This window comes from Haplochromis burtoni, unplaced genomic scaffold (genome assembly GCF_018398535.1).
Source record: "Haplochromis burtoni strain Fernald_Lab_line unplaced genomic scaffold, NCSU_Asbu1 Contig_141, whole genome shotgun sequence".
Taxonomy (NCBI): domain Eukaryota; kingdom Metazoa; phylum Chordata; class Actinopteri; order Cichliformes; family Cichlidae; genus Haplochromis; species Haplochromis burtoni.
This window is the reverse complement of record NW_024582502.1, coordinates 169,488-196,804: the sequence shown is the minus strand read 5'-3', so window position 1 is coordinate 196,804 and position 27,317 is coordinate 169,488. Positions and strand designations below refer to the sequence as shown.

General features: G+C 41.7%; 2 protein-coding genes across 4 annotated transcripts; one reads left to right on the top strand and one right to left on the bottom strand.

Annotated features, from left to right (window-relative positions):
- Positions 1–228: 228 nt before the first annotated feature.
- tmem240a (transmembrane protein 240a) lies at positions 229–15,903 on the bottom strand. The gene is made up of 4 exons (XM_005931471.3): positions 15,075–15,903; positions 14,581–14,687; positions 10,706–10,914; positions 229–896 (listed from the first exon to the last, which is right to left on the bottom strand). The coding sequence occupies exons 1-4, from the start codon at positions 15,129–15,131 to the stop codon at positions 742–744; spliced, it is 528 nt and encodes a 175-aa protein (XP_005931533.1). The 5' UTR covers positions 15,132–15,903; the 3' UTR covers positions 229–741.
- Positions 15,904–18,953: 3,050 nt separating this feature from the next.
- Positions 18,954–27,280, top strand: otud3 (OTU deubiquitinase 3). Of its 3 annotated transcripts, none has more exons than XM_014336528.1 (8): positions 18,954–19,275; positions 20,341–20,646; positions 21,212–21,360; positions 24,646–24,758; positions 24,871–24,993; positions 25,133–25,265; positions 25,480–25,667; positions 25,882–27,280. In XM_014336528.1, exons 2-8 carry the CDS (start codon positions 20,441–20,443, stop codon positions 26,044–26,046), a joined length of 1,077 nt encoding a protein of 358 aa, XP_014192014.1. In that variant the 5' UTR covers positions 18,954–19,275; positions 20,341–20,440; the 3' UTR covers positions 26,047–27,280. The 3 variants fall into 3 exon arrangements, with proteins under 3 accessions (XP_014192014.1, XP_005931532.1, XP_005931531.1); XM_005931470.3 differs by having other exon boundaries at positions 19,138–19,270; positions 20,337–20,646; XM_005931469.3 differs by having other exon boundaries at positions 19,144–19,275; positions 20,393–20,646.
- Positions 27,281–27,317: the final 37 nt, after the last annotated feature.

The window sequence follows — 27,317 nt, the reverse complement described above, 5'->3', positions numbered from 1 at the left end:
ATTTTTCTACTGATGAAAGACTCACACAGAACCCCCCAACACCCCTCTCCCACCTCCCCCCCCCCTTTTTAAACACTGTCAGATCCCACTTGCCTGTTTTTATAACTATTTACAGAAGCAGCATTCTAACCGTCACAAAAACCCACCCACCCGCCAGTCTCACTCACCCTACCCTGTGCCAACAAAATCCTGGTCCCACCCAATAGAGAAAAAAAATTATATATATATATATATATATATATAATGACACCTGTCTTGCCGCCCCGTTCCATACACTACCCACATCTTACCCTGTTCTAAAAGAGCATGCCAAGTTTAACAATGAACACAGAAAATGTCTCTATACAGAAAAAAACACCCTTAAAAATGTTTTTTTTTCTTCTTCCTCCCACAATGGTGGACATGGACGTAAGACAAGATTTTAGTGGCAACAAATAATCGTCATCTTGCTCCATTTTGGGATTTTTTTTGTAATTAATTAATTGATAAATTAATTTTTTTAGGTGCTGACAGGGACTGGTTTTAGTCAAAAGAAAGTCCTGTCATTGGGGTTTTGGAGGGCCATGTTATGAATAGTGGGAGGGTAGTTTTCAGGGTCTCTGAGGCAACAGTTGGCCTTGGGGCAGCTGGGAAGGGTCACAGGTGTTTTAGAAGGGAGGAGAAGAGGGGTACAAGGGGAGGGGCAGGGGTCGTCTATATTATTTTTGTTTAGTTTATTCTTTTTTTTGTTTTGTTTTAAAGTCAGAGGTGGCGGGGACTTGGGTGGCCGTTGTGGTAGAGCTTCTGCTTGATGTGGACCATGTTGCCACTGGAGTCTTCCAGCTGTCTGAGCTGGGCTCGGCGACGGAGGTCTCGAAGGTTGCAGAACTGGGGCAGCCATGACCAGGATGGAGTATCTGAAGAAGACAGATGAAAAGAAGTTACGTGTGACTGAGTAAGTCATTTATTTTTTATTGGAAGTCATAATTTAATTTGTTTGTAAAAGTGCAGAGGATATGGAATCACACGGGCCGATTTACCTGCTCATACATCAAGCTGAAAATACAAAAAAAGCAAAAATGTTGTGGGTCGTTAATAACCTTATCCCTTTCTTCATCTGATTGTTGAGAATTGTTAATATCTAATCAGCCAATCACATGGCAGCTAGTCAATGCATTTAACCACGGTCAAGACACCTTGCTGAAGTTCAAACTGAGCATCAGAATGGGGAAGAAAGGTGATTTAAGTCATTCTGAACAGGGTACGGTGGTTGGTACCCGACAGACTGGTCTGAGTATTTCACAAACTGCTGATCTATTGAGACTTTCCTGCACAACCATCTCTAAGGTTTACAGACAATGGTCTGAAAAGGGGAAAGTATCCAGTGAGTAGCTCTCAAAAATGTCTTGGTGTTAGAGGAGAATAGGCAGACTACTCTGAACTGGTAGCAAAACTTAAGTAGCTCAAATAACCACGTGTAGCCATGCATGCACCCTGAATGCACAACATATATAAAATCTTGAAGCAAACCAGCTGCAACAGCAGAAGACCACACCTGTCAGTTACAATTACCATAGCCTCACCAAACGTCGTCTGGTTAGATAAGTCTTGATGTCTGTTGCGACAAATTTAATGGTAGGGTCACAATTGGTGTGAACAAAATCAAAGCATGGATCCATCCTGCCTTGACACTGCTGGTGGTGTAATGACAAAGTTTCTCCCTTTTTGAACAGTGTACCCATCTTCTGATGGCTGCTTTCCACCAAAATAATGCCATGTCACAAATAATGCCATTTCATGAAGCTCGAATCATTGCAAACTGGTTTCTTGAACACGACAATGAGGTCACTGCACTCAAACAGCCTCCACATCTCAATCCAATGAAGCACCTGGGATGCGGTAAAACGGGAGAGTCACATCATGGAAGTACAGGCAACAAATGTGCACCAACTGTGTGACACTTTCAAGTCAGAATTAGGGCAGTACTTTTAATGAAATTACACTGAGGTTCTGCATCAGTTGCCAGTCATTGATTATAGTACAGTAGGATACTAACAAAGTTCATTCAAAGTACTTTTAGCTGAACCACTAATCGAGATAAAACTATAGCAACACATAGATCCCCGAATTCCTACATGTTAGTATTCCACCAGATCTCCGGACTACAAACTCTCTCTCTCTACTTTTAAATCACGTTTCAAAACCCATCTATTGAGAACTGCATACACGTCATTATACATCTTAGTCCATTTTTACCCTGCTCAGCTTTTATACTTTCATGCTTGTTTTTCCCCCTCTCTTTCTTGTTTACCTTATGTTTAAATTGTATTTTTCCATGTTTTATTATATTGTATTGTTGCTACTGTTCTGTGCTATTGTAAGGTGACCTTGAGGGTCTTAAAGGCGCCTATAAATAAAATAATAATAATTATTATTATTAGTAGTAGTAGTAGTATTGTATGAATTTTGCCCTAGATTCAGTTAAAAAAATCATTTAACCCTCTCTCTTCAACTTTCAGGTTGTACACTTAAGTGTTTCCAGACAAATATTTTTATTAGTAGTAGTAGTAGTAGGAGGAGGAGGGGGGGGGGGGGGGGGGGGGGGGGGAGTATTCAAGTCTTATATGAAACATAAATAGGAAATGTTCAATGGGAATGAGAAATTAAATGTGAAAGCATTTTTTCTGTGTCGTTTCTATATGTAATGGAGGAACTCAGAGTTTGAGCCTTTTAAAAGACCCAAAAACATGAACATGTCAATATTTCATATAAAAATAGCCAAAAGACTGAGCTGCTAGACAGTGGAACTAAAGAAAATGCCTCAGCGATGATGTTAACACAAAGTATGGGGACGTGAGTATGTGGTTTATTAAGCTGCACTGTCATTCGCACATGCAGTTGTGTCGATGTAAGAAGCTGAATGCAGGCGTTTAAAGACACCAAAGCCAAGCAGCTAGACGACACACTCATGAGCTCAACACACACAATAGTGTAAAATCCTAAAATCCTTCTTAGCCTGGTTTTCTGGTTCTAAATCCAGTTAGAGTATACAAGGCATATCAGCAACCAGACACACAAGCTGGACTGATCTCAGACCCATGAACCTCCTTTTATTTGACGTTAATGTCATGATCTTTCTTTCTTAAACTTTTATGAACTAGAAAGAAAAAAAAATCAAGAATCTGTATTTACAAAACCAACTGAAATAAAAAATTTTTTTTAAAAAACCCTTTGTGGTAAATGCCATTAGTTTATACTGGTGAAATTTGCCAATACAACCTGCATGATGACGCTTTGGTGTGTCTGTTTATTAGGATATTTACATGAGTGTGAGTCAACCTCCTCCACGAGGTGTTGTTTGCACTGTAATATCTGCCGACAAACACCCTCCTTATTAGAATAATTAAATAAGACAAAAACTTATCAGGAGGAAACATTCACTCTTCCAATGTATTTGGGGCTCTTCCTGAATTATCTACAATCCAGCTGCTAAAATTGATGTGACGTCAGTGATATCTGATGATCTATCTGTTAGTACATTTTTGTGATTTCCAGACGTGTTCTAAAGCAATTGTGCACGATAAACATGTTGCAATGGAGAATCATTTATCAAGATGATCCTCAGTCGACTTCTTGTTTGCTTGTTTGTTCTCTTTATAGACATCTGTGCATTAATTGCATTAATTCAGTAAAGATATTTGTGGGGGGGACTTGAAATGAGCAAACTGCAGTTGGAAACTGACTGAAAATATAAATACATTTTGGCCTGACTCACACTGGCTTTAAAAGCAAAGGTTTGCGCGTCGATTTGTCCTTTAATAGCTTCTATTTTTCATCCTTGGAGACAAGATGACGAGAACCGTGATGGCTCACGCGTCACTTTTCTGCTCTGAAATGAACAAAATTCTGGGCTAAATGTTTCGATGGCCAAACGGATAAACTTACTGTGTGTAACAGTCTCAAAGATGGACGAGCTGAATGTAACAAACAAACAAACAAAAAGAGAATCAGACGAGTAATGTTCCTCTTTCGCCTGGTATAAGCGTAATGAAAAGAAAGGAAATTTATTTATATCACATTTCATTACACATAAAATAAAATAAAAGTCAGTTTATGTCTGTGAATTTTGCACAACGATGTTACATTTTTATTTTGTCTTCACAACAAACGTAGCTTTTTATTCTGTGGAGCAGAGGCGAGCTGATTACGACGGAGAAACCGAGACGAGAATTTTAAAAAAAAAAAAAAGAAGAAGAAGAAGAAGAAAGTTTGAAATATTGCATGTGAACTGTAAATGGCGTCACTCTTCACGCGCGCCGCGGCATTGCCCTTGAGCTTTCACATTTGTGCTTCGACTGTTGCATCGGTGACTGTGTCCTGGCATCGCTGCCATACACCAAAATGGATTTCACATATGACATTATACATATTTAAGACACAACGGATCCATCTGACTCCACCCAACTAGCAGCCATCACATCACACGTACAGAATACGCGTCTCAAAGGCCGACCTGGCGTGAAATTTGTGTCTGTGCCGGGAAACAAAGTAGAATTTATTTTTTTCATTTTTATTTTTTTTGCAAATGCGAGGTGCATAATGTGAGGAGGGGAGTGGCGGGGCAGACGTTTGTGCTTGTCAGGTTATAAACTGGAGCCGGCGAGGCGGCGCGAGGTCCACAGAGACAGCAGAGAGAGAGAAGGAGGGGAGAGCCCCAGACAGCAAACCCAGTATAGCAAATGGCCCTGCTAGAGGATGAGCAAGAAAAGAGGGGGTGGTGGTGAAGTTAGGCAAGAGCTGGTGGGGGGGGGATGTGTTCTGTGGATGAGAGGAGGTGAGGAGGAGAGGGAGAGAAAGGGAGAGTTATTTATAGCTGTGAATGGGTATGCTGTCCACAAGGACTGCTCTGAAGGGTATCCAAAGGAAAAGGGGCAACCAAGACAGGTTTCTCTCATTTGAATAAAAGGATGGAGGTGGAGATTGAGTCTGGAGGAATGATAATGGCGTGGCAGGAGAAGAGGGAGGCAGAGATACAATTGTTATGCTTTAAATTTAGAGCGGGGGGGGGGGGGTGCTAAGTCATCGTTTTCTCAATTTGTGTGATCGTTGTTGCGTTTTTTCCGTTTGGCCTTTCGAGTTAGGCGTTCACGGCAAGGCAGCAATAACAGGAAAATGTATTTGCAGCAGGAAGCACTGTAAAGGAAACAGACAGGAGTAGATTCAATAAGTGAAGAAGAGGGGGAGAGAGGGAGGAGCTAGACGAGGAATTAGGAGGAGGAAAAAAGGGAACAGTGTGCATCTGAGTGCGCTGTGCATGCGTGAGTGCGTGTGCGCGCATGTGTTTGTGCGCATGTGTGTGTGCGCGTTTCTCACTTGCTATTCCAGCTGCTCTTTCCCTCGTTCTATTTTTAGCTTTGGAGGGGAGTTTGTGTGTGTGTGTGTGTGTGTGTGTGTGTGTGTGTGTGTGTGTGTGTGTGTGTGTGAAGTGGGGGTGGGGATGTGACAGCATCTCCATCCTGCTCCCCACCATCACACACACTCTCCTCCCCGCTCTGTCAGCCTCACCTTCGCTCCTCATCTCGGGGAGGCTAAACGAGTGTGACCTAGCACCGGCACATACAGAGAAATGAGGGTATTCCCTCCAAGTTCCAAAAAAGCCCCAACTATTCTCCCCATTCTATAAGTGCTGCTAATGAATATGGATGTTCTTCTTTCCCTGGGTGTTTTTTATGATGATTTTTGCACTGTTGTACTAATGCACTGCAGAAAACCAGCATTGTTCTCAATTCCATGACTGTGCAAAGCAGCAGCAGCCAGCAAACATCAAAGCTTTTACTATTCGAGCACGTTGTTCGTTATAGCTGCAAACGAATGGTAAAACCTCCATCCTAAAGCCCCATATTAGTGCATTTTAAAATCACTGTCACTCTTTGATCAGCTCTTGACAGATTCCCATCCCGCCTGGGGAGCTTTTCCATGGCGGTCCCAGTATCCAGGTCACATATCATCTACTTTATCCTGAAAACTGAAGATCCAGGCCACCTCCTCATTGTGGGGCCTGCCCCAAACTCTCTGTACCCGCTACAGCATAGAGACAACAGGATAGTGCAGTTTTCTCCATGTTTCAACATTCAGTGTCTCCAAACTCGGCTGAATTGCAGCAAAAGAATTGCTAAATGTTCATGAGCGTTTCCTCACATGACTTCAATCCTGGCGGGATGGGAAAAGGCTGAGAACCCACCATGATCGTGAGCTGTGAGGGACTTCATGCTGTCATGTCATGATTTCACACGTGCGTCTAGTGGCTGTTTAACTTTGGCACCACTGAAAGCTTTTTCATTTCTTTGCTCGAGCCCACACAGGCGCATAGGCCTAATGGTGCCGGCGTGCTGTACAGCACATGCTCTGTCTCATTAAATCTGCCGCGTTTGCTTTCTTTTGCAAAAGTAACATGCATCCTTCATCTGTCAGGAGGAGATGGGGAGAGAAATGAGACGGATATTTCAGGGAGGGAGCGTGCCGACAGAGGGAAATAAAGAGGCAACTATCACACTCAGTTGGATTTAAACACACGGTATGTGGGACTGTAGCATTCACTACAGCGCAGCAGATGGTGGGAGTGAAGTCATCTCACTCTCTGTTTTTCAAGCCTGGTTTAAACCAGTCTTGGTGATTGCTGTGTGTGTATTCTTACACATATGGGTGACAAATTAAAAGAATAACCGACAATAAAGACTCGCTTTAATACCTGTGAATCCTTTTAGCAACATCTCCTGCCCTGTGGATTGCTTTCTTGAAGGTTGAAAATCTGGGATATCTCTGAATTGATTTGCAGTGACCCGTCGTGCTAAGTGGATACAACGGAGCATCACAGAGGCACTGGATCCCTTCATTGTAGGGCTCACAGATTCAGGCTTTTTCTTTGATTTGTCACTCATCACTGTGTATCACACTGATGATCACACCACAGCAGTGTTTGCTTTAAAATAAAAAATAGTTTGGTCAGATTTCCCTCATTAATCAGTTAACTTCCAGGACTTCCACTGCATTCATTCAGTGTAATATCAGCGGTGACAGTTTTCCTTTTTGTCATCCACTGCGCTGATGCTCCCACGCGCTTCATTATTATACTTTTAAGCAAAGATCTTGGAGAGCCGGAGATATGGCACTTGATGAGCAAAGATGGTAGTAGAAGTATCATTTCCAAAGGGGAAAGAGCTCTTTAAAACCATCCTTTGGAGCAAAGTCAGAAACTTTATAAGCATTTTTATCAGATTGGATTAGTGACTCTATACATGCAGTTTTTATGTCTTAGTGACCACTGTGATTAAAGCTTATTTAGGCAATGCTTCAAAGTAACTTTCCAAATAACAGCCCATTTCAATGTTGCTTCCAAGTGGCAAAACTTGCTGCTAGAAAGACTATTAGAGTATCCATGTAATCCAACTCACAAAGTTACAACCTCCAGTTACACCTTCCACTGAAATGCCTCTCTTGTTAGCTTTCTCAAGTGCACAGTGTTGTATAGTGTGTGGTGTACACGGCAGCTCTATTACAGATACAGAATGACACACGCTAACGTGAACTGATTAGTCTGTGTGTCCGTGTTAAAAGCATCTCAGTAAACACATATTTCATGTTGCTGTGTGTGTGTGTGTGTGTGTGAGTGAATGTCTGAATTCATGTGGAAAAAGGTACTGCCTCTGAAAAGATTGCTTTAACTGACTGATATTGATTTAAATTGAACTGGCCACCTCATATCACGCCTGGACTCCATTTAAAAAGGTTTTCCAACCTTGCAACTGCTTAATAAGTGTCACAGCCAAATGGAGCGCAGCCATTCTTTGTAGTTCATTTAGTCTGGTGACCTCACGTAAATCCTAGGACAGCTCCACCCACCTTCAGCTGAAGAGGAGGTCTAATCAGCATATTACTGGAAATACCTTCAGTGAAGGTTTTTTTTTTTTTGGACATTTTTTAATATGTCACAACCAAAATAACATGGAAGTATAATGATGGCTGAATTTGCTTCAGCTGCTTTGGTTTCTGGGCTCTGATCTTGAACGTGCTGGTTTAATATCACACTCACATGGCTAAGTGGGAGAGATGAACAGAACAGAGGATCTGTTGATGGCGTTGGCTGATATGTCTACTATGAAAGACTCAAAATTAAGAGCCCAGATTCATGTTTTCTGTCAGTGTAGCTGGGAAAACACAACTACTTGATCACAAAGATGTTCCAATAGCAGATGTAGATTTTATGAACTGTTTTTCATTGTTATTGGTAAACATAATATATGTTGGAATAAATGAAAGTTATATGAGAAAATGAATACCACTATGGAGGTCACAACAGCTTCCCACATTGGCATCGGCACAATGTCCCCCAGTTACTACAGCGCAGACACTCACAAGTGCAAGATGGCAGCTCTTATTTCTGAGATAAGTTGGCTTCACTTTTGGACATAAACAAGAAGTGTTGATGCATCATGCACCTTTATAGATGTGCTATGGAGCTGTCATCAAAATCTTTTGAATTTTAGTGTCTAATTGTCATTCTTTAACGAGTTAAATGCTGGAGCCGCTTTAAAGCTGTCAGTGGATACTACTCCACTACCAGAAACTCTGGAAGGTCAGTACAACTAAAGTTATTTTAGTACACCTTTGCCTTTTACACCTTTGTAAGTATTTAAACCAGTTATCTGAATATTTTTAGCACCATAGATGTGGTGCAAAATGCACAAAAAGATAAAACGGTCTTTACTTTTTCTGGAGTTCCTCACGTGTCTATCCTCGGTCCCTGATTGTTCTGTAATAAGAAGCTAGACTTGGGATGTATGACTGTGAGATTCCATTTTTATGCAACTCAACCAAACTGTAAAGCAAAATGAAAATGTCAGCACAGAAAAATTTCTCACAATGCACAAATCTCCACATAGCATTATTAACGATGTCATGTAACACAACCAAAAATGCAGGCCTGTCATTAAACGTTTTATTGAAGGAATGAAGTTTTATTTAAGAAGAGGGGTTTAATTAAGCTGAGATTTCTTTTTCTCTCTTTTGGAGCCTCCATAAATGTCATGTTGCTCTAGATCTGCAGTCATTGTAGAAGAGACATCAACATATTACAGTTGTTTCAGAGCACTGCTCTCAGGCCAATCAATCAAATCTACCATATTACCTAAATCCTCATCTCCATTTAGAGCCTACCTGGAAACTGAACAACTGATGTGGTGTGACTGGTTAACCCCATGACTGCTGCTTGGAAAATCCCTGTTGAGATTGGAACCTTTTAAAGGACAAAGTCAATGCATCTCAGGCTTGCAAAGTTAGGGTTTTCCTATAGATCCACTCTGAACACTCAGCTTTATCTTTAGCACTGCCATACATTTTCCCCAAAGTTTTGTTTTTCAGTTCCTCTTGCGCTGTTTACTTGTTTTGGAAAAGTGTTACGCATGTTCATTATTTATTATTAGTCTACACTTATGCTTGGCTGAACTTTCAAACAAGGAAGTTATCTAGCCACGAATGTCATAATCATAATTGTTAATTTGCTAAGTCGGACCCTGCAAAGCCACTTTGTCTAGTCGTCCCAATTAAGTTCAACCGAATGGAGGTTTTAATTGGAGGTTGCATCATCTATATTACATATTTAAAATCCCATTAATATTCTGTTTTACTTGCATTGCTATTTTGCTCTTACAGCGTCCCCAATGAGATCATTAAAGCTCTAACTTATCACAGACCCTAAACAGAACTTTTCTGGGTGAGCCATTTATCCAAACACTTGATGTAAACCTAGCCCTAGACTAAAATGACACACATCTTCCAATGCAAAAATAAGTAAGTTTAAGTCTAGAACTAGGCTTAATTCTTCTCAGGTAAACTGAGCTTAAATATGTGAACTTTAATCCAAGCGAAGATGTCAGCTGTTCAGTTTGGCTTAATGTTAACACAACATTTGGGCTCAGAGGCCGATGCTGAATAACATACCAGCGTGCAGCAATAGACACAAGTGATTGCACTAATGTATTTAAAAATGACATACCTGCAGGGAGTTTAATGTGAGTCAGCAGTTTGGGAAAGACAACATTAAAGAGTGATTTTATGTTGTCCTATCAAGTAATGAGCTGAATACATCCCGAGCATAGAAATTACACTTAATGACAGTGCCATTACATGAGCATATGACTGCTGTTTCCTGCAAACAAATTAAGTATTATTAGTGAAATAAGGTGTGAGATATGTAGACTGTCCAAAAAAAAGAAGAAAAAGAGGACAGCCGTTTAAATTTAGCTTCAGCTCAGCTGGTTTGTCTGATGTGCCTACGTCTGAATCATCGCAGTTGGAAGGTTTCGCTGTGATTTTTTTTTCCAAGAGGTCGCAGTAAACTGAGAAAAAAATCAGCAAGAAGAGCCAAAAGTGGGCCAAGCAATGGGGGTAAGGTCATTTTCCAGAGCTCTACCAAATGCTGTGTTAACCTGGCAGGCACTTAGAGATCCAGATACATTGCGGATAGTTACACGAAAAGATCTTTCTGCGTTTTTGCTAATACCCTGCAATAAAATACACGTTATTTCATTACATATTACATTTTTTCCAGTCTTTCAAGCATTTGTGCCTCAGGATGTTCAACTAAAATGAATAAAAACTTATATGATATTAAAGTATTGCTGAGCTTGCGTATAAGCAGCAGATAAACAGCAGGCAGCGTCCATCTTACCGTAGTATCGGCTCGCCCTCCAGGCCCTGACGGCACAGTGTAGGACTCCATCCAACCACAGCAGCAACCAGCTGATGCAGAAGCCCAGTAGCAGTCCCAGCATTAAGTCCATCTCCTGCTTGGTCACACTGTCACTCACAAAGTAGTTCTCTGAAGAGTCCACCAAGGAATGGTCCCCATCGTATGGGATTACATAGTGGACATGATGCCTGGGGGCGAGGGCAGACAGGGCAAAGTGATGGAAGAGTTAATTATGCTCTATGTTTGCATCTTATATAACCCTTCTAACTAGGGGGGTGTCTGGAGATTTCTGAATTATGATAAGATTGCACAAATCCGCACTTTGCTGTTAACCCCAGAAGCCTTCTCAGGGAACCCATGGGTATCTCCGGGCTGCACTTTAGGCAGAAAAATTCACAGCTGAGTTGTGATTTTTAAATTTGGAGAAGCAGCTCAAGGACTGAACACAGAAGGGTTTCTGCCTCTCTCAGTGACGATAGTTGAAGTGCCTCTAAGCAAGGCACTTACTCCCATATTCTACCAGCTCAATAAATGCCTTCCTGAGCAAATAGGACATGTATATAATGCAAACTGTACTGGGTGCTCTGGTGTGATCTTGTAAACATCAGTTTGTTTGTTTTTTCACTTTACTTTAGAGTTAAAAGTGTAATTTGAAGCCAAACCAGCTCCTGTTAGAAAGTCTCTTTAATTTGCTCCAAATAAGAGAAGCAAGAAAGAAGGCAATTTTATACCTTTACCACAAATTCACAGGGTGCCTGATTGCTACTAAACAGGTGTTCACATCTCACAGGGGAACGCATGGAAATGTTCCACCCATAATGCACAGAGAGGAAGAGGACAGCTTATGCTGCATTACAAGTAAATATATATAGAGAGAGAGGTAGGTGGAGAAATAGAGAGATAGATAGACAGATACCAGTGCATATGTGTATATATACATGTGTATAGAGAGAGACAGAGAGAGAGTGTGTACTATATAATATATATATATAAATATATATATATAATATATATATATATATATATATATATATCATATATATATAATATATATATATATATCATATATCCATAGTATATATATATATATATATATCCATATATATATATATCCATATATATATATAATATATATTATATATATATATATATATATATATATAATATATATATATATATAGTAGGATCTGAATAAAGAATAAAAAGAACATCCATAAAGCTCTGTACATCCACTACTGTAGCAAGTAACTAGCTATGGCTATCACATTGCCTCATTGTCCAGAACTGCCCTCCCTGCTACTGTAAAATAGATTCACTTGATGTGAAAGCCTCACTATACAGGTATTGCCTGGCCTCCTGGGAGGGGATGAAGGCGTTTTCAATATAACAACACAGGCAGCTGTCTGACAAACACGGTGAGGGAACGCAGTGGGAGCTGAGAGATTTACCTGTTGGAAGTGAGTCCAGATGCACTCACGCTCTTTGGGACATTACTTTGATAGCAGGATTGGACCGAAGGAGGTTTGTGAAGACCTGCTAGACTAAAGACATGCTGCAGCAATTTAAAATAGCTTCTAACTTCTGTAAATCTGAATGGCTTGCAACTGTTTGATTAGATTTCTCTGTCTCTGACATTACTATAGTTAAGACTGTTAAAAGCGCGTTAAAAGTTAAGGTATGACTCTGTTCTCTGTATCATGAGCAGCTACAGACAAGCACAAATTTGAACTTCATTAATGTAAATTCCACCCACGCTGCGTGACTGACAGATAATCTCTGGACACTGCGCTGCAGGAACTCTACAGCACTTTAAAACACAAATAGATCTTGCAGATGAGCACCTGAAGCATCTTGCTAAAGAAGTATGACCACATGGGGGATCAAAGCAGCCTCTGAAGTCCATTAACAGGGAAACATCTAAAAAAAAAAAAAAAGCTAAGCAATGTGTAATGATAACCCAAAATGTCTATCCAGATTCATTTATTTCCCCTGAAGAAGGACCTTGCTGAAATACTTATAAGTTTCTTGTAGCACATAAGTTTTCTTGTGCACCTTTTTTCCCTTCCCCAATATAAAAAAAATCAGGTCAAGAATTTTGTGTAACATGCGCAGTCCACTCCTGTATCTTCCCCGTCACGGATGCAGCTGTTCTAAGGCCAGGCTTGAGCCCATCATAGATCCTACAACCACATCCAAAACAGAGCATGAGCACTGCCAAATAAAATGGCACTGGCTGTGTCCTCAAGCCTGATAAGGTGAGCACTGTGGGCGTCCCGACACCTCCACGCCTCATGGATGGAAGGGCAGGCAGGCGAAGTCAACGCTCTGCTCTATTCATCCACGTATCCCACGTTTCTGCTGTTTGTGTGAAAACAGATGACTGGCTCTCATTCAGGAGTATTTCCAGGTCAGTGAAAGACACTGTGGTTACCTGAGCACTAGCAGGAGGAGCAGAGGTTTTACTGTGCATACTGTTCATTAGCATGGAGGTTTATTTGATCACTTATATGAGAAGGGTTTTTTTTAATCATTATTCTTTTTGCATTACTTACTAAAAGAAATCCCTTTGGCCTCTCTCAGCAGTAGCAAACATGACATGCCTGTCTAAATATTCCAGGAAAAAAAGCCCATCAGTGATGCATCATCTCATCTCAGAGCTGTACCCAAACATGCAATTTTTTATTTTTTTGGCCTTGAGTAAACTATATCACATCACATGTATTAGACGCCTTTCAAAACTTTGACTTGGACAAGCATAATATAATTGCCTATGATTGATGGTGACCCATTTCTGGATTTAGAGGCTAAGAAAACACACACACACACACACACACACACTGTGGAACTGCCCTCTTAATGCTGCTAATGAACTGCTAACACATCAGCCCCCTCACTGCAGCATGAACACTATGGGCTGCTGTTTTCTTTGAGTGTGCATCTGTTCAGCTTGCACCAATATGAATAGTGAAAATTCTTCCCTCTAAAGCCTCTGTGTGTTCTTCTAGCTGCTTGTCTGCAGAGCACAGACCAATCAGGATCCAACATGAGGACACTATAGGTGTGCACCCGTTTGTAAAATAGGAGTCTTACTTTAAATCCTGCTCTAATATTGTTGCCATACCCTCAGGCACTGAGGAGAGTTAGGAGGAAGAAGAAAAAAACACAACACAGAGGCCCACTTGTGCCATGGCTCACCCATATATCTAGCCTGTGTCATATTAAGTGCTTAATGATGATGGAAAACACGTAATAATGCTCATTAAATCCAAATTAATACATTAATGAGTGTCATGCTGTTGTTTTTCCACACTTCAATCCCCGCTCTCACCGTGACAGCAAACAGGTAGGCTGGTGAGCAGCCAGCTCCCTCAGCCCTGTAGCACTTCCTAAGCCATAACCACCTCACTTCGGCACTTAGGATCATAATTGGCCCCAGCAGGTTATATTCTTGCCGTGTAGGCCTGCGTGTGAATAGCACGGCGCACTTGATGCTCAGATTGTTTTTGAAACGGCCTCACATCGCTCGTAGTTCATTACCTATTTATGGCTCCGACATACACCTTCGTGTATGGAGCAAAATCAGAAATCCTCACCGCCACCGGTGGTATAAAAAAAAGAAAAAGAAAAAAGCAGCACACGGCGATCAAACGTGAGATCGAGCGAATAATAACGGGTCTGACAGTCGCTATGTAGCCTGTGAGAGCGCCGACAGGTTTGGCTTCACCGCCGGAAATCTTCGAGGCCTCTTCAGCAATTAAGAATGGACGACTAAAGAAGAGAACACACACGCGCGCACACACACCATGAAGCACACCGTGTTTAACCCGAATATCGTGCTGGATGATGGCATTTACCTTCCACAGTTGCAATGACAGACGCGGTCCTCCCCTCGTAGATGCGGTAAGATGTAGTTGTGAAAGCGATCCAGTAGTGCGTTCATGTCCATTAAACAGGCTATCGCCTGCAAAGAACCATTCCAGTCAGCTGGGACATGTCAAGCAATAGGCTAGGCTATTACCACAGACAGCGAATAATTCTTTTCATTAGGTGCTTTTAGGATAAATAACAGCAGGCTATAAAGACCACAGAGACATGAGTGAAAATAGTCTTGGCAGATCCTCCCGATTCTAAGAGGGGGGACTCTTGCCTCAAACGGACTTAGATTATTTATTTATGACGGCAGGTAATTATAGGTAGGCTAACCTACTTCCTCGTGTCAGTGATAGGCCTGCTGTAGTTTCTTGAAAATGTGATAGGCCTACATTTTTGAGGCATTTCTGTCAAATCGGGAGGCTCTCAGCCCAGTGAGGAAATAAGATCGTGGCCGAGGGAGGTGAAGGTGTCTTACCATTACAACTGAAGCACCAAGAATCATAAAAATCATGGTGGTTGTGATCATATGCATCAAAACTTCCAAACTGGCCGCCGTCCTGTTGCCCGGGGTTCTACCCGCGGCGGTGGAGACGCTCCGGCTGGGCTCTGGGCGCTCTGTCCCGGCAGGAGCAGCTCATGGAGCCGCCGCCGCCGCTCCTGGCTCCCCGTCCCTTCAAACTGCCCGGTCTCCCTCCGTCCCCTCCTACACACGGCAAGCCGCTAGCCTTCACTGCGCCCTCTCCATCCAAGTATCCTGATCTCCCCCCACCCCCCCACGGTAGGTCGGATGCGGCTGCCGCTCGATCCAAGGAGGCAGTCTTCTCCTAATCACCGATGCAAAAGTGATCCGTTCCTTCACTCGCGTCTCTAGCTGTATCCCAGTTTAAAGAAACCATAAAGAAAATGAATGAAGGATTCCCCTGATATCCTCTACGGAGTGCCACGGTATCCTCTCTCCCTCCTTTCCTAAGTTATTCCACACCGGTTCTGCGCTTCAGATTAATGCCGGTGTCCTCCATGGGAGAAGACGGTCGATTTCTTTTGCCTGGACGTTTCAAAGAGCTGCACCAACTCCTCTCACGGCCATCGCCCTCGTCTTTCTCGGAACGCTTGACAACATCGACACGGGGTCCACACAGCTCCAGTCGGGAACTAGACCCACCCTGCGCCCCGAGTCCACTCCGTATCCAGCAACGGCAGCTGCATCAACGCCCGGAGCCAGGATTATCCCATCCTGGCTTCCAGCAGCTACACGAGCATCCACTCCCACCTCTAGTGCATGCGCGCACGCACGCTTTCGCGTTCGCGCTTCTATGCGCGCGAGAGAATCTGTGTATAGTGGGCGGTGTGAGAAGAAAGAACTGCAAGCCCGTTTTAAGGCAAAGGCCTGTAGGCTCGTTATTTACAGGACACCGGCAGAGGCACCGATGGCACTCGTCATCATGATTTAACCTGCTTTATCCCCACAGTAACCCCCCAACCCTAACACACACACACGCCTGCCTTGTGTTCTACTTCTCCCCCAGACACTGCTGCTCCTCTGTTTCTGACTCTGCACCATTTCTGCTCACAACATGCCGCTTGTTACATTTCCAAAATGAGCCTAAGGTTAAAACTTGTTTTGGGGTGTCATTTGGATTACTTATTTAGGCTACAGTGGAAAGTGTGGAAATTCAGAAAATGTCGAAACTTCTGCAAAATAGTGATATTATTCTACTGGTGGAAATAATAAAGGCCAGTGGTTTCAAAGACTAGTTCTGGTGTGGCATGACATCTGTACCATGGCTCACTGAGCTCACTGAGTAAACATCCTGTTTGATGTATTATTTGAAAGCGTCTGCTCTTATTGTCTCCATGGTAAAAGTTTCAAGTTGCTATATAGAATACAGAAATGAGAGGTGGAACTTGCAAGTATGCAAACCATCAAATCAAAGGAAATATATAACTGTCATATCCCAGCCTGCAGCTCAAATATGTATATCCAGATTTCCTGTATCCCTCAAGTACTATAGTCTGTATTGCCAACCTAGGTACCAGAGAAGCAACAAACTGACAGAAAAATGTGTCATAAAAACCAAGTAATCACTCCAGGGAAGGGTGGCTGTTTCAGCACCATGGACAGCAATCATCCCAAGTAAAGTAGTGAAACAGACTGAACTGTTGTACAGTATTCCAATTTTCTATGCATGCCCAAATAAAATCTAAAATACAAATACTGTAAGAAAATAATCACTAACCACTGTACTCATACCCTTTGTCTCTGGTGGAGCAGATTTTAAAAACATCTGCTGTTGTCACCCACAGGCACACTCCTGCTAGTGTTACTTCGTTTCAACCTCGCCCTTCGTGAAGAAACTGCAGCCAAGCTGGGCACCAGTGTAGTAGGCTCTAATTAAAATCTACAGGGGGTAGAATGGGGGTAATGTAAACATTTAACTGTTAAAAAAAAAAAAAAAAAAGGACTTGAAGCCTGAATGGTCATGATTATGAGTGCAGCTGCAAACATGAAGCTGAATGCAAATTTACTAAAACTGAAAAATATTTAAGTGGCCATCCCATCCATTGTCAGACAAGTAAATCAACCTTCAACTGGATTAAAATAAAAGGACACAACTATAATGATAATATAATAAAGCTCCCTCTTTGTAGCAGTGGATGCTGTGGTGATCAAGTTTAAATTCAACAAACTACAAAGAAGAAGAAGTGGTGGCTTGTGGGTCATAGCCATGGTTTGCAGATGTTATCTATACAAACAACCATGTCATGTCAAAAAAGCCTTTGAGCAAGGCAGTGAAGCTGACAGAGATGGTATGCTCTCTGAAAGAAGACCACAGACTTCTTCTCTTGGCTCCTGGCGGAGGCGGTCACACTTTCTCCTTCTCTCTCTCCCTTATCTTTCCTGCTTGGCTTCTCATGTCTTTTGTATAGTCTTGCTTATTCTCTAACCCTAAGAGAGTCTCCCAGACTTGTTCTCTAAAAACCTAAAGAAGAATTGTGGATTTGATCAACTGGTCCCTTAACGAAACCGACAACTCCTAGGCTTGGGAGAGCCTGATTGTCCTGCGGAGACGTTTGCTGCTGGATACTTGATTTTTGGTTGCGTCGTGTGTCTGGCAACACTCTCGATGATGGAGATTGAACGACATCTACCAATTCGGAACCACGATAACAGAGTTCTGGCTGGTTGGAGCTGGCTCGGACCTGGCTTATCGAAGAACAAGAAGCGGCTACAGCTGTTCAAAATCCCACAAGTCTGGCCGACATGATAGATGATGAGCAGGGCTGTGAGTACTAAGACTGTGTTTTTGAACGCAATATGGACAAGATCTTGGAGAAGCTCATGGCTCTGCTATATGGATAAGATCTTGAAGAAGAACAACGGAAATTGAGAGACCTGGTGACCAGTGATGGACATTAGACCAACTGTAAAATTGGATTCAGTTTGTTCGCACTATCCAAAACAGCTACCATCTTCATCTCATGCGGACCCCTGGCACCAGCTGGATGCTCAAGGCAAAAGCTGACGGGAATAACAAATTCTCCCTTAGATAACAAGACTGCGTTGTGACTCTCTCCCTCCTCATTCAAGGCCACCCGCGTCGACCGAAGACTGTTGACTTTTGCTTAACTGGGTGAAGGGACACTTTCTCTCGGTTGAACACGGAACACACACACGCACACATACGCATGTACACTGACACAGACCTACACTCACCCCCCACCCCCTCCAAACACCTTCGAAGCTTGTGCCTTCTATGTTGTGAGATATGCTGATTCATGTCCTATGTGCTGAGGTGTTTTTCTTTCTTTTCTCAAACTGATCTCCCTGTTGGAGCTCAGTCTGGGGGGAGTTATTTTTTCTCCTCGTCTTTCCTCATGTTGGGCATTTTCCATTGTTATACCTCTCTGACCTGACTTCCCCATGTGATGTTGTAATGTATGTATGGTCGAAGGGTAAGATGGCGCTGGCAAAGGTCGGCAGCTTTAACCCAACAAATTAATAAAGATTATCTTATCTTATCTTATCTTATCTTATCTTATCTTATCTTATCTTATCTTATCTTATCTTATCTTATCTTAGTCATAAATGTAAAATTGTCAGCTGAAAATGGACTTTCTTTCACATGATGTTCTGATATCAACTCAAAAATAGAAACTCTTATCATAAAACACGATGTGTTTATGCAGTTTTATCTCTCGAGGCTATTTTCTTTATCTGTGTCTGTTTTTGTTGATGTTGTTTTTCTTAACGTTGCAAACATCCTGTTTATTACTTTTCAGCCCACTCCTCCGCCTTATATTCATCAACTGCATGGAATCATTAAAATGAGTAGGTTGTGAGTAGCCTTAGAAGACGTTAAGAAGGCGGAAGGTGGTGAATTTAAAGACCACGAGATAGATAGAAAGAAAGAGAGATAGATACTGGAGTCTTGCTATTTTTTTCCCTTGTTGTTTGTTTACTTTGTTTAAATGAAGCAAATTTGCTGCTACTGCAAGCCTTTTTAATCGCATTTATGTTTGGCCCATTTCTCCTTCCGTACGTTTTGACGTACACGGATATACGTACGCGGAACCTCAGTTGTAAACAAAAACGGACAATCACAACTTTCCTTTTCTGAGCTAGAACATAATAAAAACAAAAACTGGTTATCTCGTCAATCAGAGTTTTTTTAAAGGTAAGTGTCAGCACGTCAACTATGTTAAGTTACTCGGTGTGTCATGATGTAGTGATAAAGACAAGAGATGATTTGTTATGTAATCTCTCCAGCTGTTGAGTACTCTGCACCTAGCCGCTAATGCTAGCTAACAGCTAAGCTGTCGCCGAAAACGCTTCGTTTGAGCTAAGTAGATAGCGAGTAACTCCGTACCCACTTAAGTTTCTAAGTGTTTATTAGTTAGCTTCTATACTGCTGACTAATTGGCTACATTTAAGAAAGCAAAGTAAAATGATTTAGCTTCAGTACAAACAAAGGAAGTAAAAAAAAACAAAACTATTGGACGTTTATATCTAAAACGTGGTACGTTTTCTCTAAAGTGTATCACGGCTTATGTTTACAGGCCAAGAAAAATAAACAATTACACAAAATTAAAAAAAATTACAAAGCCGGGTTAGGGGATATCCTTCAAAGAAAAATCCAGAAAGTTTCGAAATTGAAATTGTTAATTTTCAAGAAAAAACAAAATATTATTTGGCAGAATTAAAGTCACAAAACGTCATAAATTATCTGAGATAATACTGACAGATTTATATATTAAAGAAATGGGGGGAAAAAAGTTTATGCTGCTTTTTTGAAGTAAAGGTACACTACTGTGAAAATGTCTTGAGCCACCCCTCATTTCTTTCTATTTTGCTTTCATACAGTCAGACTGTCTGAAAGTTTGTCAGTCACATAACAGAACCGATAGATTTTGGTCCCAAACATTTTGCCGCACTGTAAAAGCATACGTCAATAGAAAAACACATAGGGGAACACTATTAGTCATGGACTGGCCTCCCCAGAGCCCAGACCTGAACATTATTGAAGCAGTGTGGGATCACAAACGCCAAAGAAGAGCTTTGAATGTCCTTCAAGAATAAACGTATATATATATATATACTATATATATATATATATAATATATATATATATATTATATATATATAATATTATATAAAAATTAAATAAAATCTAGAATGATCTAATATGCTGTCTGGTTGAAATATTAAAAAAATCTACTATTTCTCTGTCATTAAAAAAAAGAAAGTTACAGACGTGTGGTAGTCTTTCATGAAGCGCCTGCTCACTGCCACAGGGAGACGCACTGTGGTGTTGTAGGCCTGCAGACACGAGTGCAGTCAACATGTCGAGGAAACAGACGCACAAATCTTTGCGGAGCAATAAAAAGAGTGAATTGGAGCGCAAGAGGGATGAAAGGGCAGTGCGCCGGGCCATCGCAAAAGACCGCAAGAACCGCCCTCAGGATGGCGATGAAGGTGCAGAGTTTGTCAGTTTCTCCAATCAGCTGCAAGCACTGGGGCTCAAGCTGAGAGAAGTCCCTGGAGATGGGTAAGAGCCAGAATATCAGACCTGCTCTCTCTGTGTGGTCCTGCTTAAACTGATTTCTCATTTATTTCAAAGTGATCAAAATATTATGTGAACTTATTATGTGAACATGTGAACACCAGTGTTGAGTCTGTAGGTTGCATTAGCTTATTGCTGTATTAAAAATAGTTTTGACTCAGAGGGAATCGTGTCTAGTTAATGAGGCTTAGTATCACAATGTAGGTAAATAGGAGATTGTTCATATCCTATAACTTGGCCCACCACATCCCATATGGTGATATCTTGAAAAACAGTTCTGACTTTAGATCGGAGCACCTGGATTTGTTTTTAATTTTTTGGATGCAGTTTTTAAAAGAGCTTAAATGTATTTAATCTGTTCTAAAAATGCCCTGTCTTTATCCTTTACATAATCAATTATGAGGGCTCAAAAATGCTTGGAAAAAAAATAAGGCTGAGCAGCTCTCTTTGATTTAAAAATTCGAACAACTTTTAACTTCATTTAGGTAAAGATTGTATATTAAACCCTTCAACCACAGGCAGTCATTTGTCATTTCCTTTTGTTCTTTAGGAATTGTCTGTTCAGAGCTCTAGGCGACCAGTTGGAGGGTCACTCCCGGGGCCACCTGCGTCTTCGCCAGGAAACTGTTGATTATATGACATCCCATCGACAAGACTTTGAGCCCTTTGTTGAGGATGACGTTCCCTTTGCACAGCACTGTAAGAAAAAAACAAGCAAGCGGGTAACATTGGCTACTCTAACTTGCAATCCACAATCTATAACGGTACCTACGCTATATTGCTAAAAGTATTTGCCTTCACACCTATACAAACTGGACTGACATCCCACTCTTAATCCATAGTGTTTAAAATGGTGTCGGCACATCCTTTACAGCTGTAACAGCTTCAACTCTTTTGGGAAGAGTTTAGAAGTGTTTACGGCAGTTTTTGACCATTCTTCCAGAAGTACATTTGTCAGGTCAGACACTGATGTTGGACGAGAAGGCCTGTCTCACAGTCTCCACTCTAATACCAAGGTTTTCTGTTGAGTTGAGATCTGGGCCCTATTTCAGGAAGCCGGTTTAGAAAACTCAGAGTGAAAAACGATACTCAGGGTTGAGTAACCCCGAACTGTCCAACTCGGAATATTCGGTTTCAGAAAGGCTGATAACAATTAGTTCAGTCAACGCGGAGTTGCTTTAACCCCAAGTTAAGCGCGCGCACGAGGATACATAAAGCCCTGATTAGTGGAGCACAGATTAAGCGAGTCACCATGGAGACGGAGGGAAAGAAGGCGCGGTCAATGTATTTTACAGCGCTTGAGGCCGAAATTCTGATGGCAGCATATGCCGATAACATGCAAATTTGCGGAAAAAAAGTAACACAGCCTCAGCTGCAAAAGAAAGGGAGCATGCATGGCAAAACATAGCCGACAGAGTCAATGCGTGAGTGTTAATTTAAACATTGATCTAGGGATTTCCACCCATTTAACACGTTATTTTATTATATTTTATTTTATTTTATTTTATACATTTTATTTTGTGATGTGATGTGAGCGCAGGTGCAACCCAACAGGCCCCAAACGTTCCTGGCAGCAAGTAAAAATGAAATATAAAAATATAGTCCAAACAGGTGAGGTGTAATTGTATTATGAGCCATAGTGCTTGGTCTGTTTGTCCGATGTAAATCAATTGCAGTTAGAGGCTACATTAATTTTCTTTCTGTAAGCACTTATTGAAATTATCTGAGCACATTACAAGTACATATTTGCTTACTCTGTATGCTCAAATGTGACCCGTTATAGCCAACAGAAAAAAAGCGGAGGCCCGAAAAACAGGTGGGGGTCCTCCACCACCACCACTCACAGAGGCTGAGCATTGGCTTCCACATTTGTGATAATGTTGGCAGCATCACATATGATCTTCACAGTGCAGAGAACACAAATTAGCATCCATTACTATAATGAAATAATTTGTTAGTTTGAAATGCTACAGGGAACTATGTACCTGTACATTAATGCTGTGGAAAGACTTCCTGTTCACATAGTCTCCTTCATTTACTGAAGGAGCAATGATTGGAATGTGAGTGCCATCTATACAGCCAATCACGCCTGGGAACCGTGAAAATAAATGTAAAATTTAAGTAGTAGTTCAAGTATCACCACATCATGAATTAAGTTTCGTTCATCCTGATACCTGCAATTTTGTGGCATCCCTCTTTGATAAATCTTGTGGGTCTATGACCGGGGAACACCACAAACGAGTACAGGAGACGTTTCAGTGCAACTGTAACATTCCTGACTGCCCGACAGACGGTAGCCTTGGAAACGTGCTCAGCGTCACCAATATTATACAGAAAGCTCCCGTTTGCAAAAAACCGAAGTGCAATACAAATAATATGTACAGAACTGAGAGGATGTCCGCGATGTGTCACATGAGCAATATTAGGCCTGAGGATGTTATTCAAATAAATTATAGATTGTGCTGAAAAACGGTAACGTTCACACAGGAAATCATCAGGAAATGATAAAATGTCCAAACGCGCTCTAATCACTCTCTCCCGGCGGAGAGCTCTGCGGAGAATTTGGGCTTCTACATCTACTGGCTCTTCAAGGAAGGAGCACGCCATGTCTGACACTTCCTACAGTCAGGTTTCTGACAAAGAGGCGGAGAAAGTCAGGGTTAGTTGAAGTAAACCTGCTAGGGGGCAGGTTAGCTTCACGGAGTGTGTCGTCATAGTAACTCACTCGGAATTAATCTAAACTCGCTTTGTGAAACCAAAAACCCAGAGTTTTCATTAACTCAGGGTATACTTACTCAGAGTTTGCACTAAACCGGCTTCCTGAAATAGGGCCCAGGACTCTGTACAGGCCAGTCAAGTTCTTTCAACCCAAACTTGGAAGAGAAACTTGGAAGAAAGCAAACACATGGCAAGGTCCACGTCTGTGTGCACTTTGCTTTATGCATTGTTATATAGTCATGATGGAACATCCCCAAATTGTTCCCACAACGTTTGTCCAAAGTATCTTGGTATGCTGAATCATTAAGAGTTCCCTTCACTGTAAGTAAAGAGCCAAGCCCAACTTCTGAAAAACAACTCCACACCATAACCCCCCCGCCAACAAACTTTACACTTGTCGTAATGCAGTCAGATAAATACCGTTCTGATGGTAACTGCCAAACCGAGACTCATCCACCAAATTTCCAGATGGAGAAGTGTGATTCGTCACTCCAGAGAACTGTTTCCAATGCTTCACAGTCCAGTGATGGCTCAGTTTACACCACTTAATCCAACACTGTGTATTGTGCTTGAATCCTGCTGCTCTGCCATGAAGGCCCATTCCATGAAGCGCTCTACACATGGTTCTTGAGCTAATCTGAAGGCCACATGAAGTTTGGAGGTCTGTAGTGCTTGACTCTGCAGGAAATTGGCAACCTCTGTGCACTATGCATCTCAGCATCCGCCGACTGTGGAATATTTAGTAGCGAGGAAATTTCACGATTGGACTTGTTACACAGGTCCTATCATGGTACCACACTGAAATTTACTGAGTACCTGAGAGCAACCCATTCTTTCACAAATCTTTGTAAAAGCAGTCTGCATGTCTTCATGCTTGAATATTATACCCTGTGGCCATGGAAGTGATTGAAACAACTGAATTCCATGATTTCAGTAGGTGAGGGAATATTTTTGGCAATATAGTTGCACAGACAGACAGCTGAGTTCAGTGGGATGCAGTTTTGACCAGAAACTTTGCAGTGACCTATGGTGGTTATTGCTTCTGAGTGACAGATGTATGTAAGTGGCCTGTGGGAGGGACGGGGTGTCACAAAATAAATATACGATCTCTTAGTTTACTTTTTTTTAGTGTAAAAATGTGGAAATAGTAATATATACAATAGGACAGCTTTAGTCATTTTAACAGACAGACTTTAAGAGTCATGTGTTGAAAGTTCAAGAGAGCAGTTGTGGCAGTAACAACTCTGTGCTTCTTTTCCTTGCAAGTGGCCAATCTTTCTCAGCCTGGTACTTTTGCTGGCAACGATGCCATTGTGGCGTTTGCTCGCAGTCAACAGGTGAAAGTGGTTATCCATCAGCTCAACACTCCACTGTGGGAGGTAGGAGCAGACACTTTCAAATTATGTCTCCTGATCTTGTGCGCTAATATAATTTGTTATATGATGTCTCTGTGGCACACCACGCTGTTTATATGTTGTGTTTTTGTTGCAGATCAACGGTTCAGAGAAGCAGGTGTGCCGAGAGCTGCACATTGCCTACCGCTATGGAGACCATTATGACAGCGTGAGACGGATAGGAGACAACTCTGAGAGTCCTGCTCAGCTCCGCATAGAGGTGTGGTGTCCTACCAGACCAGTACTTAAAGAACAGTTAGCTCTCATCTAGCATGCGTCTTTATATGTCAACACTGCACCCAATGAGCCGTCTTCTACTAGATTTTTTCTGATGTTTTTCTTATCATTGTTGTTCCCAGAATATGCAGAATTCACATGGACAGCAGCGTGAGTTTGGGGACGGTCAGAGAGACAGGCACAAAAAGTCTTCTCCTTCAGCGTCAGAGGAGGACAACGTGATCCTGAGCTCCATCAAGAATCGAGGGATCCAGGGTTAGAAGTTACATTTAAATTATTAGCTGTTGGAACAAGTAGACTTCTGTGAAGGGAAGCAACATAATCGTTAGCATCATGAATGCTTTGGATTTTTTTCACAGCTAGTTGTGTTGATCACATAAACATCCCAGCATTGAACTGAGACTCTTAGTATGACACTAACAGAAACAGATCTGATTGTATTTGCATGTTTATATCTTTTTTGCCTCAGGTGATGAGGAAAACTTACTCCAACTGAGTGCAGCGACAATCAACGCCGAGTGGCTTGTTGGCTCTGCGGTGGGCCAGTCCTGCCAGGGCCAGTGTGCCTCTGGATCCTGTTCAGCCTGCAGAGCTGCAGCCGCTCACTGCAGCGATCCCATCCAGACAGCAGAGGGCAGCAACGTTCAAAAATCCAAGGTTGTGGACACAAATTTCCTGCTAATTATTTGCATTATAAAGGAGTCTGTCTAGCTAAATCAATATTTTATACTTCACATTATACATGAAATTGATTCACATTGGTGTTCCTAACTTGTGAAATATCTTTTTGCAGCATTGGTCATGCTTTAGCAGTTTTAAACTTTACTCAACGAGGATAACTGACTTTTTCTTTTCTTTCGCTCACCCCTAGGTCTCCAACAAACAGAGGAAAGAGCAGCAGCGGCTCGAGAAAAAGAAGCGTCAGGAGGAGCGGCATCGACAGAAGTTCCTCCAGAGTAAAGGAAGCCAGGACCAGAACCAAAACCTGCCAGACGCTGTTACTTTAGTACCAGCTCTGAACACTCTCAGCATATAGACTGGAGCATGGCCAAAAATACCTTCTGCTACTCTTGCTACCGGTGGCTGTCCACAAAGTTTTGCACATAGTCAAAATTTCAGTCACATTGGATAACTTTTCCTAAGGAGAACCCTCTAGCATCTTTGCAAAGAGTTTAACGGTGCCTGCAAACTGGTGTGTGTGTGAGAGATGGGCGAATGTTGTAAGAGACAAGCGAAAGCGCATGAGTATCAGTATTTCTGTTGGGATTTTTCTTTAGTTCCATCCATTCCAGGTGTTGGTGTATGTAGAAGCTGCTCATATGTGGTTTAAGCACTACGTTATCTAGCTCCTTTCTATGCTGGACATCGGGCTTTTCATGACTACAGACAATCTTGCACAGCCAGGCTTTTTGATTTGCCACAGACTTGAATTTATTCTGATGTTCGTTCTGTCTGTGATCGAAGAATAAATTCAGTATTGGGGGGGGGTGGGGCAGACGAAAGGATTGTTATACACAGTGTGTGTGTGAGGAACGTGGCAATAAATAATAATAAATCAGATTTACCTTTTTTTATTCCTGTGTGAACCCAGTAGTACGCTATGTACTATCCAGGGTGACGAGCTGTTTAAATTAAAGGTTTATGAGTCAAAGTAAGTTCCTGACATTTTCATTAAGTATTGTGTTTAAAGGTAGTATTGAATTTCTTTTTTTTTTTTTTTTTTAAATTAATATGGCATTAAGAGAAATGATTACATCATTTTAACAGACACAAAGGAAGGATGCTGACAGCTGCTCCCTTATTCACCACAGCGGGTAGAAAATGTGCTGCACTTATACATCACCTTTCTACTCTGAGCTTTTTACTACAAGCGTAGTTTTTCTCTTTACTTTGTGTAACCCTCACCCAGGTGCATCAGAGGACACAGGGGGTCCAATATCTTCCTGACGGACGCCTCAACATTTGTCTCTCCTCCAGGAAGCATACTGAAGATTGTTTGCTTCTTAACAAAATGTGTAAACCACTACACTGTGAAGCCTTTACAGAAGCTTCTCGATATTATAAAGCAAATGCAGAATTCCTGTAATTAATTTGGTTTCTTGACATTTTCCCACCCTGTGTCACTGTCAAGGATCCCACTAATTTGTGCATAGTGCTGTAATTTAGTTAGCCAACAACAGTCTGTCACCGGATAGTTGTGCACTTAGGTGTAATAAATGATCTTGCACTCAGTAAAGCTGCTGCCAATAAACAAGTCTAGTATACAGGGACATGCACGTGTTGATATGTTATTATGGATACTAACTA

Coding starts and splice junctions, on each gene's coding strand:
- tmem240a (XM_005931471.3), bottom strand. CDS start 15,131: ATGCATATGATCACAACCACCATGATTTTTATGATTCTTGGTGCTTCA. Junction 10,915..14,580: donor TGTCATTGCAACTGTGGAAG/GTAAATGCCATC, acceptor CCTCGCCCCCAG/GCATCATGTCCACTATGTAA. Junction 897..10,705: donor GAGGGCGAGCCGATACTACG/GTAAGATGGACG, acceptor TGTCTTCTTCAG/ATACTCCATCCTGGTCATGG.
- otud3 (XM_014336528.1), top strand. CDS start 20,441: ATGTCGAGGAAACAGACGCACAAATCTTTGCGGAGCAATAAAAAGAGT. Junction 21,361..24,645: donor CGTTCCCTTTGCACAGCACT/GTAAGAAAAAAA, acceptor TTTCCTTGCAAG/TGGCCAATCTTTCTCAGCCT. Junction 25,266..25,479: donor CAAGAATCGAGGGATCCAGG/GTTAGAAGTTAC, acceptor TTTTTGCCTCAG/GTGATGAGGAAAACTTACTC.